The following is a 12,542-nucleotide window of genomic DNA, read 5'->3' on the forward strand; positions in this document are numbered from 1 at the left end:
ACGGTGTTGGATCTAGCCTTGATCTCTTGACTGGGTGAGAGTACTCTGCTTAATTCAGAGACTCTGTCCATCACCACCCCTTGTTGTAAATTATTTTGTCCACCCTAAGCGTGGAAGGGTATACTCAGATGTGAGTCCCTTGCTCATTGCACCATCAGGATTCAAGCAAGCCGGGCCGAAGACGGCTGAAATGCCAGAAACCGGTCCCCGGAAGCTTGTTTCCTTCCCAGTGTAAGAATTGGCTTTTGTAGTCTGGTCTGCCCTGTTCCCATGATGCACTGGGCCAGGGACAGACTAATTTGCATACAGCCAGGTTCTGAAACTGGGATGGTGCAATGAGCTAAAAAACGGTGTTGGATCTAGCCCTGATCTCTTGACTGGGTGAGAGTACTCTGCTTAATTCAGAGACTCTGTCCATCACCACCCCTTGTTGTAAATTATTTTGTCCACCCTAAGCGTGGAAGGGTATACTCAGATGTGAGTCCCTTGCTCATTGCACCATCAGGATTCAAGCAAGCCGGGCCGAAGACGGCTGAAATGCCAGAAACCGGTCCCCGGAAGCTTGTTTCCTTCCCAGTGTAAGAATTGGCTTTTGTAGTCTGGTCTGCCCTGTTCCCATGATGCACTGGGCCAGGGACAGACTAATTTGCATACAGCCAGGTTCTGAAACTGGGATGGTGCAATGAGCTAAAAAACGGTGTTGGATCTAGCCCTGATCTCTTGACTGGGTGAGAGTACTCTGCTTAATTCAGAGACTCTGTCCATCACCACCCCTTGTTGTAAATTATTAAGTAAATATTGAACCCAGGAACTCTGGGCCCAGAAACACACGTATCCAGGTCCAGGGAAACTGGAGGCTGGGGTGCCAACTTCTGTACCACACCATAGGGAGAGCAGGGTACGCTCTCACTCAGCACATCCCTGCCCTAGTGTACTTCGCTCCGCCATGCAGCACTTCTCTGTCGTCACTGACCGCGAGATTAAAGCAATATTAATAACTTGGAAATGGAATAACTTGTGAAAAATGTTATTTTGTGAGGCAAAGCCAGCCAGAATCAGAGTTTTTGCACCACGGTATCCCTAAAATATATAATCGAGAACTTGTAATAAGGCTCTTGAAAGATAGTAACACAAGTTCTAAAGAACCTCAAACTTCCTACCAGGCAATTATGCAGATAAGCAGTGTGAGGCTATGATACAAAGCTTTTTTTTCTAAAAAAGGGAATTTTCGTGCCAGATCCCCGACCTTAGCTTGAGTTCCACTGAGTTTCACAGAGTTGCTTCTCATCCAGGAATGGCAAGCCTCAATGGTAAAGGAAACCATTCATTCGCACTCATTGACATAAATAATGGCTACTGGCAGGCCAACACCTATATGAAGACTGAAATTTTGCGGTGGTTGTCGAAGATACTTGTTGGTGAAAAGAGAAGTCTACAAAGACTGGCTTACGAGCTGCAAAGACAATACTCTTATTTATTCAAAGTTTTATATAGCGCGAACAAGATCTTTACAGATATCAGAGCGCTTCACAGAGACAGGGGTAGGGGCAATAGAACTGAACAGACATAATGGGATCAGTATAATAGTCACTAACATAATAAGATAAAAATAATGTACAGAAAACATACAGATATACAATCAGGTAACAAATAATATAAGACGGCGCAAGTCATTGATCCCGCTACAATAGAGTTCAGGTAACCATTTGATGTAGGGATGGCTTATACCAATTTCTTAGGATAGAGAGAACATGGGGTGGGGGCATTGGGACGGTGATTCAACAAACTGAAGTGTATCATATATTGGTCGGCAGTAGGTGAGTAGCATAGTGGTGTCACAATCAAGTAAGAATATAGTGCCAAGAAACAATCAGGTGATCAATAATATAAAGCGATGCAGAGTCTCTGATCCAACATCTATAAAGTTCAGGAGATCTTGGCCAGAAGGATGGTTTTCACCTCTTTCTTGAAGAGTGCAGTGGAGGAGATAAGCCTGGTTTCAGGAGGGAGCGCATTCCAGATCCTGGGTGCCATTCCTGAGAAGGAGCGCTTGTATGTTTTTTCTTTCCGGAATCTACGAGGTTTCAGGAGTAGATTTTTTGTACTTCTATTGGATCTCGAACCTCCTGATATAGACAGCTTTTGAGCGAGGTAGTTGGGTGCCTTGTGGTGCACGGCCGAGTGTGTCATAACGGCAATTTTTAGCTGTATTCTGGCTTCAAGAGGCAGCCATTTTAGAGATTTTAAGTCTGGGGATATATGCGAATGTTTACTTGAGCCAGTAATGAGTCTCGCGGCAGCGTTCAGGGAGGCTCTTAGGGGTGCTGTTGTGGATAGCGGGAGTCCGCTGAGGGCCACAATTCCATAATCTATGCGAGGGATGATTAAAGCTTGTACAGCAGTTTGGAAGTCTTTGGCTGGGAGGAAGGGTTTAAGTTTCCTCAGTGTGTTGATTTGGAAATTAGCTCCTTTTGTGGCTTTGCTAACGTGCTGTGCATGTTGAGCTTGGCGTCGAGTGTGATGCCTAAGGATTTCGCAGAATCCACGATGGTCGGTTGGACATGGAGTGCTGTTAGGTTATTGAGCCAGGTTTGGGTGGTGGTCATTTTCGTCGGAGGTGAAATGAGTAGGAACTCAGTTTTCAGAGCATTTAGTTTGAGGTGATTATCGGCCAACCAAGATTGAGTGTTACTAAGTGTGGAATTCAGAAGATTGATATCTTCCGGGGATCGTAGCTTTAGGTAAAGTTGTGTGTCATCGGCGTACATATGGAATGACCATTGGATGCTTGGAGCAAGGCGGCGAGCGGTTCCATGACGAGGTTGAACAGTGTGGGGGAGAGTGAAGATCCTTGCGGAACACCTAGATCTGCTGGCACAGGTGTAGATAGCACATTGTCGATCTTGAACTTCTGAGACCGGTTATGAAGGAAGGAGGTAAACCATTTGAGAACAGTTCCCGATAGACCCATTCTAGTGCTTAGCAGCTCCAGGAAGTTCTCATGTTTGACCGTGTCAAATGCTGAAGAGAGGTCAAGAAGGATGAGGAGGCAGGACTAATTGCGATCAAGGATTTGGAGGGCGTCATCAATTGTGTGTCATAGCTGTTTCCGTGCTATGTTTCGCTCGGAAGCCTGATTGATGAGGATTGAGGAGGTCAAATTGATCAATGTGTTTTGTTAGTTGGAGTTGGACACATTTTTCCAGCAGTTTGGCCAGGGTGGGGATATTGGTGATAGGGCGGTAATTGTTCAGGTCAGACGGGTCAGCTGTAGGTTTCTTGAGAATAGGCGTGACTTGCCCCACCTTGAGGGAGTCCGGGATGAGACCTTGTTGAAGGGAGCTGTTGATGATTTTGGTCTAAAGTGGGAGGAGCAGGGAGATGAAGTCTTTTACAGCATTAGCAGGTAGGGGGTCTATGAGGTGATTAGAGGGCTTCAAGGTGCAGAGCAGTTTGTGTATTGCTTCTTCCGAGTAGGTGTCGAAGGACAACCATGATGCATGATTTTTAGGTTGAGTGTTAGACATTCTGGTGTGGCTCGGGGATCGGCTTACATCCATGATGAGGTCATTTCTTATGTTGTCGGTCTTTAGCTTAAAGAAAGCAGAGAAGGCTTCACAGTGTGGGGTATCGCTTGTTGTGCTGTTTGATTGTAAGGGTTGTGACTTTGTTTGAGTTTTGATTAGTTCGAACAGCTTTTTTGGCCTGTTTTTAGCTTGGTCCAGCTGGCGGCTAAAGAAGTCAGACTTTGCGCGCTTTATTTTCCTAAAGTAGGCATTTCTCTTGTTCTTAAGCGTTTTGAGATGCAGTGATGAGGGGTTAGATCTCCAGGTGCGCTCTGCCATTCGCATAGCACGCCTGTCATCATTGAGTCTGCCGTCATACCAAGGGTAAGAGATCTTGGTGGAGACTCTCTTCAGTTGCAATGGGGCGACTTCGTTGACTATTGAATTCATAGAGTCAAGGTAGTGATTGGTCAGTGATAGAACATCCGAGGCACCTGAAGGGGGAAGGAGGAGACTGCCGATGTGGGGAGGCAGGGTATTGGGGTTAAGATTCTTCATGTCCCTTTTCCAGGTCTTGGATTTGTTAGGTTGAGCCGGGTTAAGTTTAACTTTTTCGTTGATAAAGAAGGTGATAATGTGGTGGTCTGACCAGTCACAGGGTTGGATCGACTCCAGTTGGGTAGAGTCCTCTTCGGCGATGATGAGATCGAGTATCGAGCCTTTGTCATGTGTTGGTCTATCGCATATTTGGGTAAGGTCAAGCGCATTAAGGAAAGTTTTGAGACTATTCACCACTGCGTCTTTCTGATCGTTCCAGTGGAGATTAAAGTCACCCAGGTAGACTTGGGTGGTCTGCCGACCGGCATTGGATGTGATCGTGTCCATGAATTGTTGAGTGAATGTGAGGTTGTCACCAGGCGGGTGATAGATGAGATGTAAAGCACAAACTTGTTTGCCCTCGCTGGTGATATCGAGGCAGAGGAGTTCACAGGAAGTAAGGGGGGGAGGAGGTGGCTTTAGTAACGGAGAGGTTGCTCCTAAAAATGCATGCAATTCCCCCGCCCGTCTTGCCAGGAGGCCTGTCCAGTCTAATGATGTGATAATTGGGGGGGACTAGTATGTCCATTATCGGTGTAGAGGCTTCAGTAAGCCAAGTTTCAGTCAGAATGGCTAGGTCCAGATCCATTGTTGAGACGAGGTCAGCGATGTCGGAGGAGTGTCTCTGGGCCGATCTGCAATTGAGTAGGATGCATTTGAGTTTGGGAGTGAGAAGGGTGGTCGAGCCCTCTAGAGAGAGGGGGACTTTTCTGAGGTTGTTAGGGACGGAACCTCTGTTGCTAAGGGTTGGGAGCCTCAGGGGATTTGTGAGAATTGTGAGTATGGGGATGTGTGTGATGGCTATGTGTTTTACCGGACCTGGGCCATAAGAGCGAAGGAGGGAGCATAAGTCGCGGTCCGACAGGGAGTTGAGGACACGACGGGGGCGGTGGGAGTTATTGCGAGCGGGGATAGTCGGCCAGCGCGGGGGTCGTTGAAGGCGAGGGTATGTGGGGAGGGTGCGTCGTTTGTAGGGTAGTGGAATGGTGGGAGGTTGACTGGGCTGTGAGAAGAGAAGTTCTTTGATTGCGTGGAGATCTTTTTTGACTTGTAGGACATCCTCTTTGACTTGTTGGAGGGTGGATAACGTCAAGTCCAGAGGTGTATTGGGGATGGAGTTGGTGATGAGAGCCGTTGGCGAGTGGTTGAGTAGTGAGCTGGAAAGCAAGCAGGGTACCGAGGGGGGGGGGGATATGCTAGCGTTATTGGAGGGTTCTACGGTGATATTGGGTGGGATGGCATTCGATGTGTGGGAGAATTTGTGGGCGAGGGGTGTGGGTGAGGTAGGGGGAAGGTGGGAGGCATAGGTAGAGACGTCGGACGGAGACTGTGTCGATGAGTTGAAGAGTGAGTGAAGGCTGAAGACACCGGGGGTGGCAGGAAGGTAGTGGGGGCTGAGAATGGGAGGGGAGAGAGGGGGGGATGCTACAGTAAGGGAGGTGGTATGTTCTGTGGGTCTAGTTGGGAGGGTGGAGTAGGGGAGGGAGAAGGATCTGTCGCGGGGGGGGGAGGGGGGGAGGTAAGCTCCGGACGGTGGTGTGTTCAGAGGCGTTCGTGGGGGGTGTAAGGTGGGGGGAAGGGAGCCTGGGGGTATCGAGGATGTGGGGGTATCGAGGATGTATGGGGGGAGTGTTCTCATGTCGGGACTGAGAGTGAGGGGGAACAAAGGGTGGGATTTGTCGTTATGTGTGTCGTTCTGGTGCGGGTCTAGGTAAGAGGGGTTGTGGGTGGGAGTTGTTATGTCAGGGGAGAGAGGAATGGGAGTGATATGAGTGGGGATCAAGGGGATAGTGTTAGAGGGGCGGCTAGTGTATGAGGGGGAGATATTTGTGGCTGCGCTTGGGGAGCGTGGGGTGGTAACAGCAGGAGGGCTATTGACTAGGGTGCTGGGGGTAGAGGTGAAGTGCGTGTGGATCCTCTGCTGAGCTATGTTAGAAGGGCTGTGGGTGGGGGCTGCGACGTCAGGAGTGATGGTGCTGGAGAAGTTATGGGTGGAGGTCCGCAGCTTGGAGAGGTGCTCTTTGAAATTGGGGAACAGGTTGTCTAGTAGTTCCAGGTTCTTGTCTGTGGATTGAATTAGGACAATCCCGTTGTTGTAGATAGTAATGGTGGTTCTGCCAGGGAAGAGTTGGGAAGGTGTGATAGAGAGAGTTAGGCCATGAGCGGTTTTCCTGGTGGTGGAGACGGTGAGTAGGGTTAGGAACGCTTTTCTCCATTGAGCTCTGCGTGAGGTGTGGAAGATGATATCAATGTTCAGGGCTCCATTGCCCGGTGAGAAGTAGGTGTCGGCAAAGGGCGTTTCAGGGTGCGACCTCATGAAGTTGTGTTTAAAGCGTTTAGCGGCTTTTTTGGTGAGAGTGGAAGGGTAGTTGATTCTATATGTGTGCTTGCCGATGAGATCCATGTTAGGATGGCTGTAACAGTGGGTGTGGGAGGAAGAACGATAATAATACACATATGCAAAGAACAACTATCAACCGTTGGTTACAAAGCACAGGAGTGACACTAGTGAGTGGCCAAGGGTAGGCAGAAAATATAAGAGGTAGCAGTCGGTGCAATCGGTGCAATCCAGGAACAAACAGTGCGCAGGTGCAGCTTACAAAATGTACAATATATGAGAGTTAGCAATCAGTTAAATGGAGCCAAATTGACATATCAGACTGTGAGAGGTAGCTTCGGTGTAATCCAGGAATAGAAAGTGAATGGGTGCAGCTTACTAGACTAAACGAAATAAATGAGGTAGTAATCAGTGCATCATAGTGATAAAGTGAGATGGGAGCAGCTTACAAGACTGAAACCAAATAAATGAGGTAGCAATCAGTGAATAATAGGGATAGAAGTGAGATGGGTGCAGCTTACAATATATATAGTGTACAAATAGGGATAAAATACTAATGAGTTACTAGAACCAATATAGGTGCAAACAAATGACTGCAATAAACAAATATGACACTAGTGAGCAACCGGTAAAATATGAGGTAGCAATCAGTGCACTGTCGGTGAGGAGAAGTAAAAATGGGTGTAGGTTACATAAACTGTAAAATACCAATAATAATATAATACTGCAGTACAGGCAGACACTTAGCACACCAAGATTTAAATACAGAGCTATGTAAAGTCTGTGGTACCGATAGTAAAGAGTAGTCAGAAAGACTAGTCCATGATGGCCGCCAAAGATAGAAAGAGTAGTCTAAAAATGGCTGCCAAGTAAGGGGGATAGAATCATTAGTCCTCTTTTAGTTGTTTCTGTTTTCAGAGCAGGGAAGAACAGTTTCAGATTCTATTCCGGCTGGCTCAGGATCTTGCATGCCATGGGGAGTCTTATCTCAGATTTGTTATCTTAAGTGGAGCTGCTGAGGGGCCTCGTGGGTTCAGGCGGTATAGGAGGGGATTAAGTGCTCAGTTTATGGCCCCGGCCATTTTGAACAAAGGAGGTTCAAAAACGAGTGGGGCAAATTAAGTACCTTAACCAGCAAACGAGTGGGGCAAAGTAAATACCTTTTCCAGCTTTCACTTCAGCATGTGCTCTGCAGTCCCAGCCTCATGTGCAAAGACGATCTTTGCCAGCGTTTGCAAATCACGGTGGCAGTGGCGCCCAGATCGACAGGCTCACCTCCGAGCCGAAGGGGGCCGCCTCTGCTCTTGTGTATTAAAATTGTGTAGCGCATCAAAAACGTGAGCGCGAGAACGGCGAGCCCCCCCCCCCCCCCCCCCCCCCCCCGACAGCAAGGCGCCAGCTTCCTCCAGTGTCTCGACGGTGGCTGCAGGCGGAGGACGAGCAGCCAGGCGCACAGCACACCCGGCAGGGCAGGATGCGCTGGACTCAGCCCGCTCAACTCTTGAATTAATAAACCCTTCCCATGCAGGAGCTTCAAATCTTGTCTTTTGTTTTTAAATTGAACAAAGTGCTGTGGTGAAGATGGATCAACTAACTACCACTAAGAACTGATAGAAAGTGATCCTGGATGAAGAAAAAGGCTGCCTGGTGTGGCGAGATTTCCATGGAGTACTTGACTGACTATACAACGCATTTACAAAACAATGATTCATTGGCATGCCCGGTTAACAAGTGTAAAGCTTTAAAAATGTAAAGGCGGAGTACGCAGTGCTCTCTCTTTTCTGTCAGTGCCAGCTCCTGGATTACTCATCCCACCCCGAACACTGTTCGTATGCTCATTTTTAATAAATCATGTCTTAATTATAGACTGTTAAATCCCGTTTTGCGGTTAAGGTTCGGATATTTCAAGTGCTTCATGTGCCCTTTTGGGGACCTGTGGTTCACTTTTACCTCTATACGGAAGTAGTTCTCCCTTTTTTTATTTGCACCATTTACTTTAGTAATATTATCACAGACTTGCTATATCAAAGAATTCCAACGCGCTATATAAAACTTTATAAATAAATACATTCCCATCATGGCCATGCATAGAATGGCACTTTCCAGATAGTTACCTTTTATTTCCAATGAGCATAATAACCATGTTGGAATTCGAATGTTGGCGTGCATCTTCTAACCAGGTTGTTAAATGGTTGAATGTGTCTCTCCTACATAAAGAAAATATCACCGTTACTGTTACAAAAGAAAACATTTTATTGTTAAAAATGTGATATACGTTTTTCATTGAAAGTAACATGTTTAGTCAGTAACTAAAAAGAAAAACTTCTTAAAATAATGTAATTGGTTTGAAATACATTATGTTTATCACCTATTTGCCACATGCAACAACGCTAACACAAGTAGCAGTGTAACGAAAATGTTAGTTACCTACAGTAACAATATTTCTGATGGAGACTGTATCTTCCTGCAGATTCCTCACATTAGGACTATCCCAGCTACAGCTCTCCAGTGCTGCAAGGAACTCCAAGTTTGGATTATTGTCCGCCATTGGTATTACAACATTGACTATATTTACAACACCAAGCAGCGAGATGGAGCCAGTACATAGTATTTTCCTGAACCCACTGAGGCATCCCTAAAGGAACCAGGAGTGTCAAAGACAACAATACGGCACTTGATGTATTTACCCTGGGATCCTATTAATGAAGTCACTAACTTACAGTTAAGGAAGGTGTATGGCGAGGAATCTTGGGGTCATAGTGGGCACTAGAAATACGTTACAGACGGTAAAAAACTTCTTCTTCTGATGGATTCTTCTTCCTGCACATTAATCAACTTATGACTGAGAAACAAAGCAATGGCCTCTGGGTGGTGCGATTGAATTGTGTCTATAATCTGATCAAGTCAACAAACAGCACAGGCAGCAAAGTACCAGCCACTGTATGTGTGAGGCAGGAATGTTTAGAAAAAGTATGTAGAGAGGACAACATGGCAAATGACAGCCACTGTCACAACTCTGTTGAGTGGGGTGGAAGCAGCCACAGCCCAGGACAAGAATGCTAGACATTTACTAGTGTCTTTCTTGGCTAAGGCATTAGAGTTTAATAAAAAAGGGCAATCAACATGAAATGGTGCACATGTACACAGTTTTGCACTTCTTAGCCTCAGCTAAGTCTATCAAGAGCTGTTCATCCACTCTGTCCAGTCGATTGTGATGATAGAGCATCACCCTGTATTTCTTGCATCCAGTCTATCCTCTTTTGTGGAGTGAGGAGGAGGGATGACGGGTAGCAGATTGATTGACTGGCCCATGTGAAAGGCAGATACCACTTTCGACAGAAGCTATTGGAAGGTGCAAAAACTGTTTATCTGGGAAGAAAACCATAAATAGTGCATGAACTGAGAGGAACTGGGATGAACTGCTCTAGTAGTCAAAGTCACTGCTACTAAGAAAAAAGTTTGAGTCATAGGTCGAATCAGGCAATTCTGCATCGGCTCAAATGGGGTTGCCTTAAGGTAAATTAGTACAAGATTCAAACTCCACTAAGAGACAATAAAAAGAGAGGAAGAGAACAAGTAACTAAACGTTTAAGAAAACAACGGATGTCATGGGGACACATGAAGGCAGGTAGAGTAGCCAAATAACCATTTACTGTTGGCTCTTTTCAGCAGGAGACAGTCTGAATCGCAACGTTAGAAAGGCGGGACTCAAAGAGGTGCAGATCTTTCGATTCATACTACCGAACACACTTATTTAGGGAACCCACATAAATCAGTGTCATGGCAAGTTTACCAGTAGCTGAGGTGATATCCACTAGTACAGGCAAGTAACTGAATGGCCCTAACTGGCACCACTGAATCTGTGCAAGTGCGGCCACAGCCTTTCCGGAAAGGGATGAAGAAGAAAGACATGGCCACCCCGCTGCGAGAGCAGGTTCACCATGTGTACAAGAGGAATATGGTGCTGAGCGCCGGGTTCGAGCAGATTGGAAGTGTTGGACTTGGCCCGTTCTGCAGGGTCATACCCACATGTTTTGCCTTCACCCTTCTGTTTTCTGAACATGTTTTTCTTGGCTTTTAGAACTTGGTGCACTTTACCATTTCTAACGTGCTTGTGCTCTCTCCTTTAAACATGGTAACATTTGCCTACACCCAATTGGCAAAATTAATTTACATGTAAGTCCCAAGTACAGTGGTACTACATATACATAGGGCCTGTACATTAAATGCTACTAGCGGGCCTACCGTACATGTTGTGCCACCACTTAAGCCACCTTTTAAACAGGTCTCAGGCCTACCACTGAAGTCAGCTTGTGCAGTTTTAAACTGCCATTTCGACCTCACAAACTAAACCTTTTGCCAGGCCTAAGCTTTCCTTTTTAATTAATATAAGGCAGCCATAGAGTAGACCCTAAAGAGACTATAGGGCAGGATGCAGTGTATTGAAACAGCTGGACATGTACTTTTAACATTTACATGTCCTGGTAGTGAAAAACTGTTACATTCATTTTCACTACTGCTAGGCCTACTCCTCCCATAAGATAACACTGGGTTACCCAATTACATTTAAGAAGTGCTAACCCTCAATTGGGACAAAGTGGTAATATCGAGTTTGGTGTCTCAAAATCTTTGATGTAAAATCCCATTTACAGTCCGATGTTAAGCTACAGTTCTCAAAATGCAACTTTTGGAAAGTTGCCACTTTTTTGTCCTAACCATTTGGTGCCTGCAGCCTGTATCCTGGGTCACATGACTAGGTATAGCTGGCAGCTGGCCTTTGTGTATTGCTCGCAGACCGTGAGATTCAGGGAAATTGTTTTAGGCAGGCTAGAACATCTCTGACTTGATGAGGGGAAGAAGATGTTACCTACCACACAAAGGCTCTGTCCAAGCCCACTCACAAAAGGCTTGACACCGCCTTTTGTGACTCCAGACAAGCTGGGGCCAGGGCAGGGAGGTAGGAAATTCCAAGCACCTCTGGGGTGGAAACTTCCAGACGCTTCCCCTACTTCAAAGGGGGCACCAGGTACAATTAATGGGCACTCAGGCCGAACTCTTCAGTATACCTGGGGACCTGTGAAAGACTCAGGATCACTGCTCTAAAGGAAGGATGCTACTCTGTTGCCCTGCAGCCTGAGTGAAAGGACTGGACCTGCTTCTAGGTCCCAGGACCACCAGAGTGACTCCTAGGGCCAGTTGGTTGGCCTCCTGATGAGAGCCTCAGGGACAGAAAAGGCTTCAAACACCTAGAACCCAGCACCTAGACTCTGTCTGCTGTGGGTCTTGGCCCCCCTCCCCGCACCACCTCCAAGTGGTTCTACAACAATCCTAGACTTTTGGAAGTGGGCCTGAACATGCTCTGCCAGCCCAGCTGTGGTCAGAACCATTGAAGCGCAATATATCTCCTCACAGCCCCCCTCTGGACCTGCCACAGCACAACGTATTCCAGATGCCAGACCTCATATTGCAGCCCGCATTCTCCTTGGAACCGCCACTACGTGACGTATCAACACAGGCCTCAGTCCGATAAGAAGACATTCATGACTGTAGTAAGCTGTAGCTGTGGTTGACTGAAGGTACAACCCATGGGCAGACTGGAGTGACATTCTCCTGTGCTGATTAAGAAGGACAGAAGTGAAGATCTGCATTCCAGCTGAGAGGAGTCTGTTTCTGGAATCTTTGCTTCTTCAGGCACTGCAAAAGGGCTCTTTGCCATTTGGTGTGTAGCAGCAACAGGATGCCGGAGGACATCAGACAGAACAGGTGCTGGACTTACGGAACCATGGTCAGTGTCTGAGCAAGAAATATCAGAATCATATCTGAATATCTCGGATGCTTTCACAGTGTCTACCACTGCTCCTATGAAAGTCATCCTCTGTTAAGGGGAAAGTCAGTCTTCTGAGTGCTGCTCAAGACGCCCACATTTTGACAAACAGTCACGGTACAATAAGATGTTCTGTGACCAGTGCAGGAGAACCCTTCTTCATTTTCAAGTCATCTGACCTTTGCAGTGAAGTTGCCACCACAATCTCGGTGAAAACTCACAGTGCAAATGTCACCCCAAGGATGAGTCTGTTGTCTCTCCAAATGGCTGCTACCAT

At 46.7% G+C, this 12,542-nt stretch overlaps 1 protein-coding gene across 1 annotated transcript in view; it reads right to left on the reverse strand.

The window, feature by feature from the left end:
• RAB2A (RAB2A, member RAS oncogene family) overlaps nt 1–12,542 on the reverse strand; it is a 331,511-nt gene that overhangs the window by 160,364 nt on the left and 158,605 nt on the right. The window contains exon 5 of the mRNA XM_078687265.1: nt 8,556–8,648. Coding sequence (XP_078543391.1) covers nt 8,556–8,648 — 93 coding nt within the window. The remainder of the gene's footprint in view (nt 1–8,555; nt 8,649–12,542) is intronic.

This window comes from Lissotriton helveticus, chromosome 4_1, assembly GCF_964261635.1.
Source record: "Lissotriton helveticus chromosome 4_1, aLisHel1.1, whole genome shotgun sequence".
NCBI lineage: Eukaryota > Metazoa > Chordata > Amphibia > Caudata > Salamandridae > Lissotriton > Lissotriton helveticus.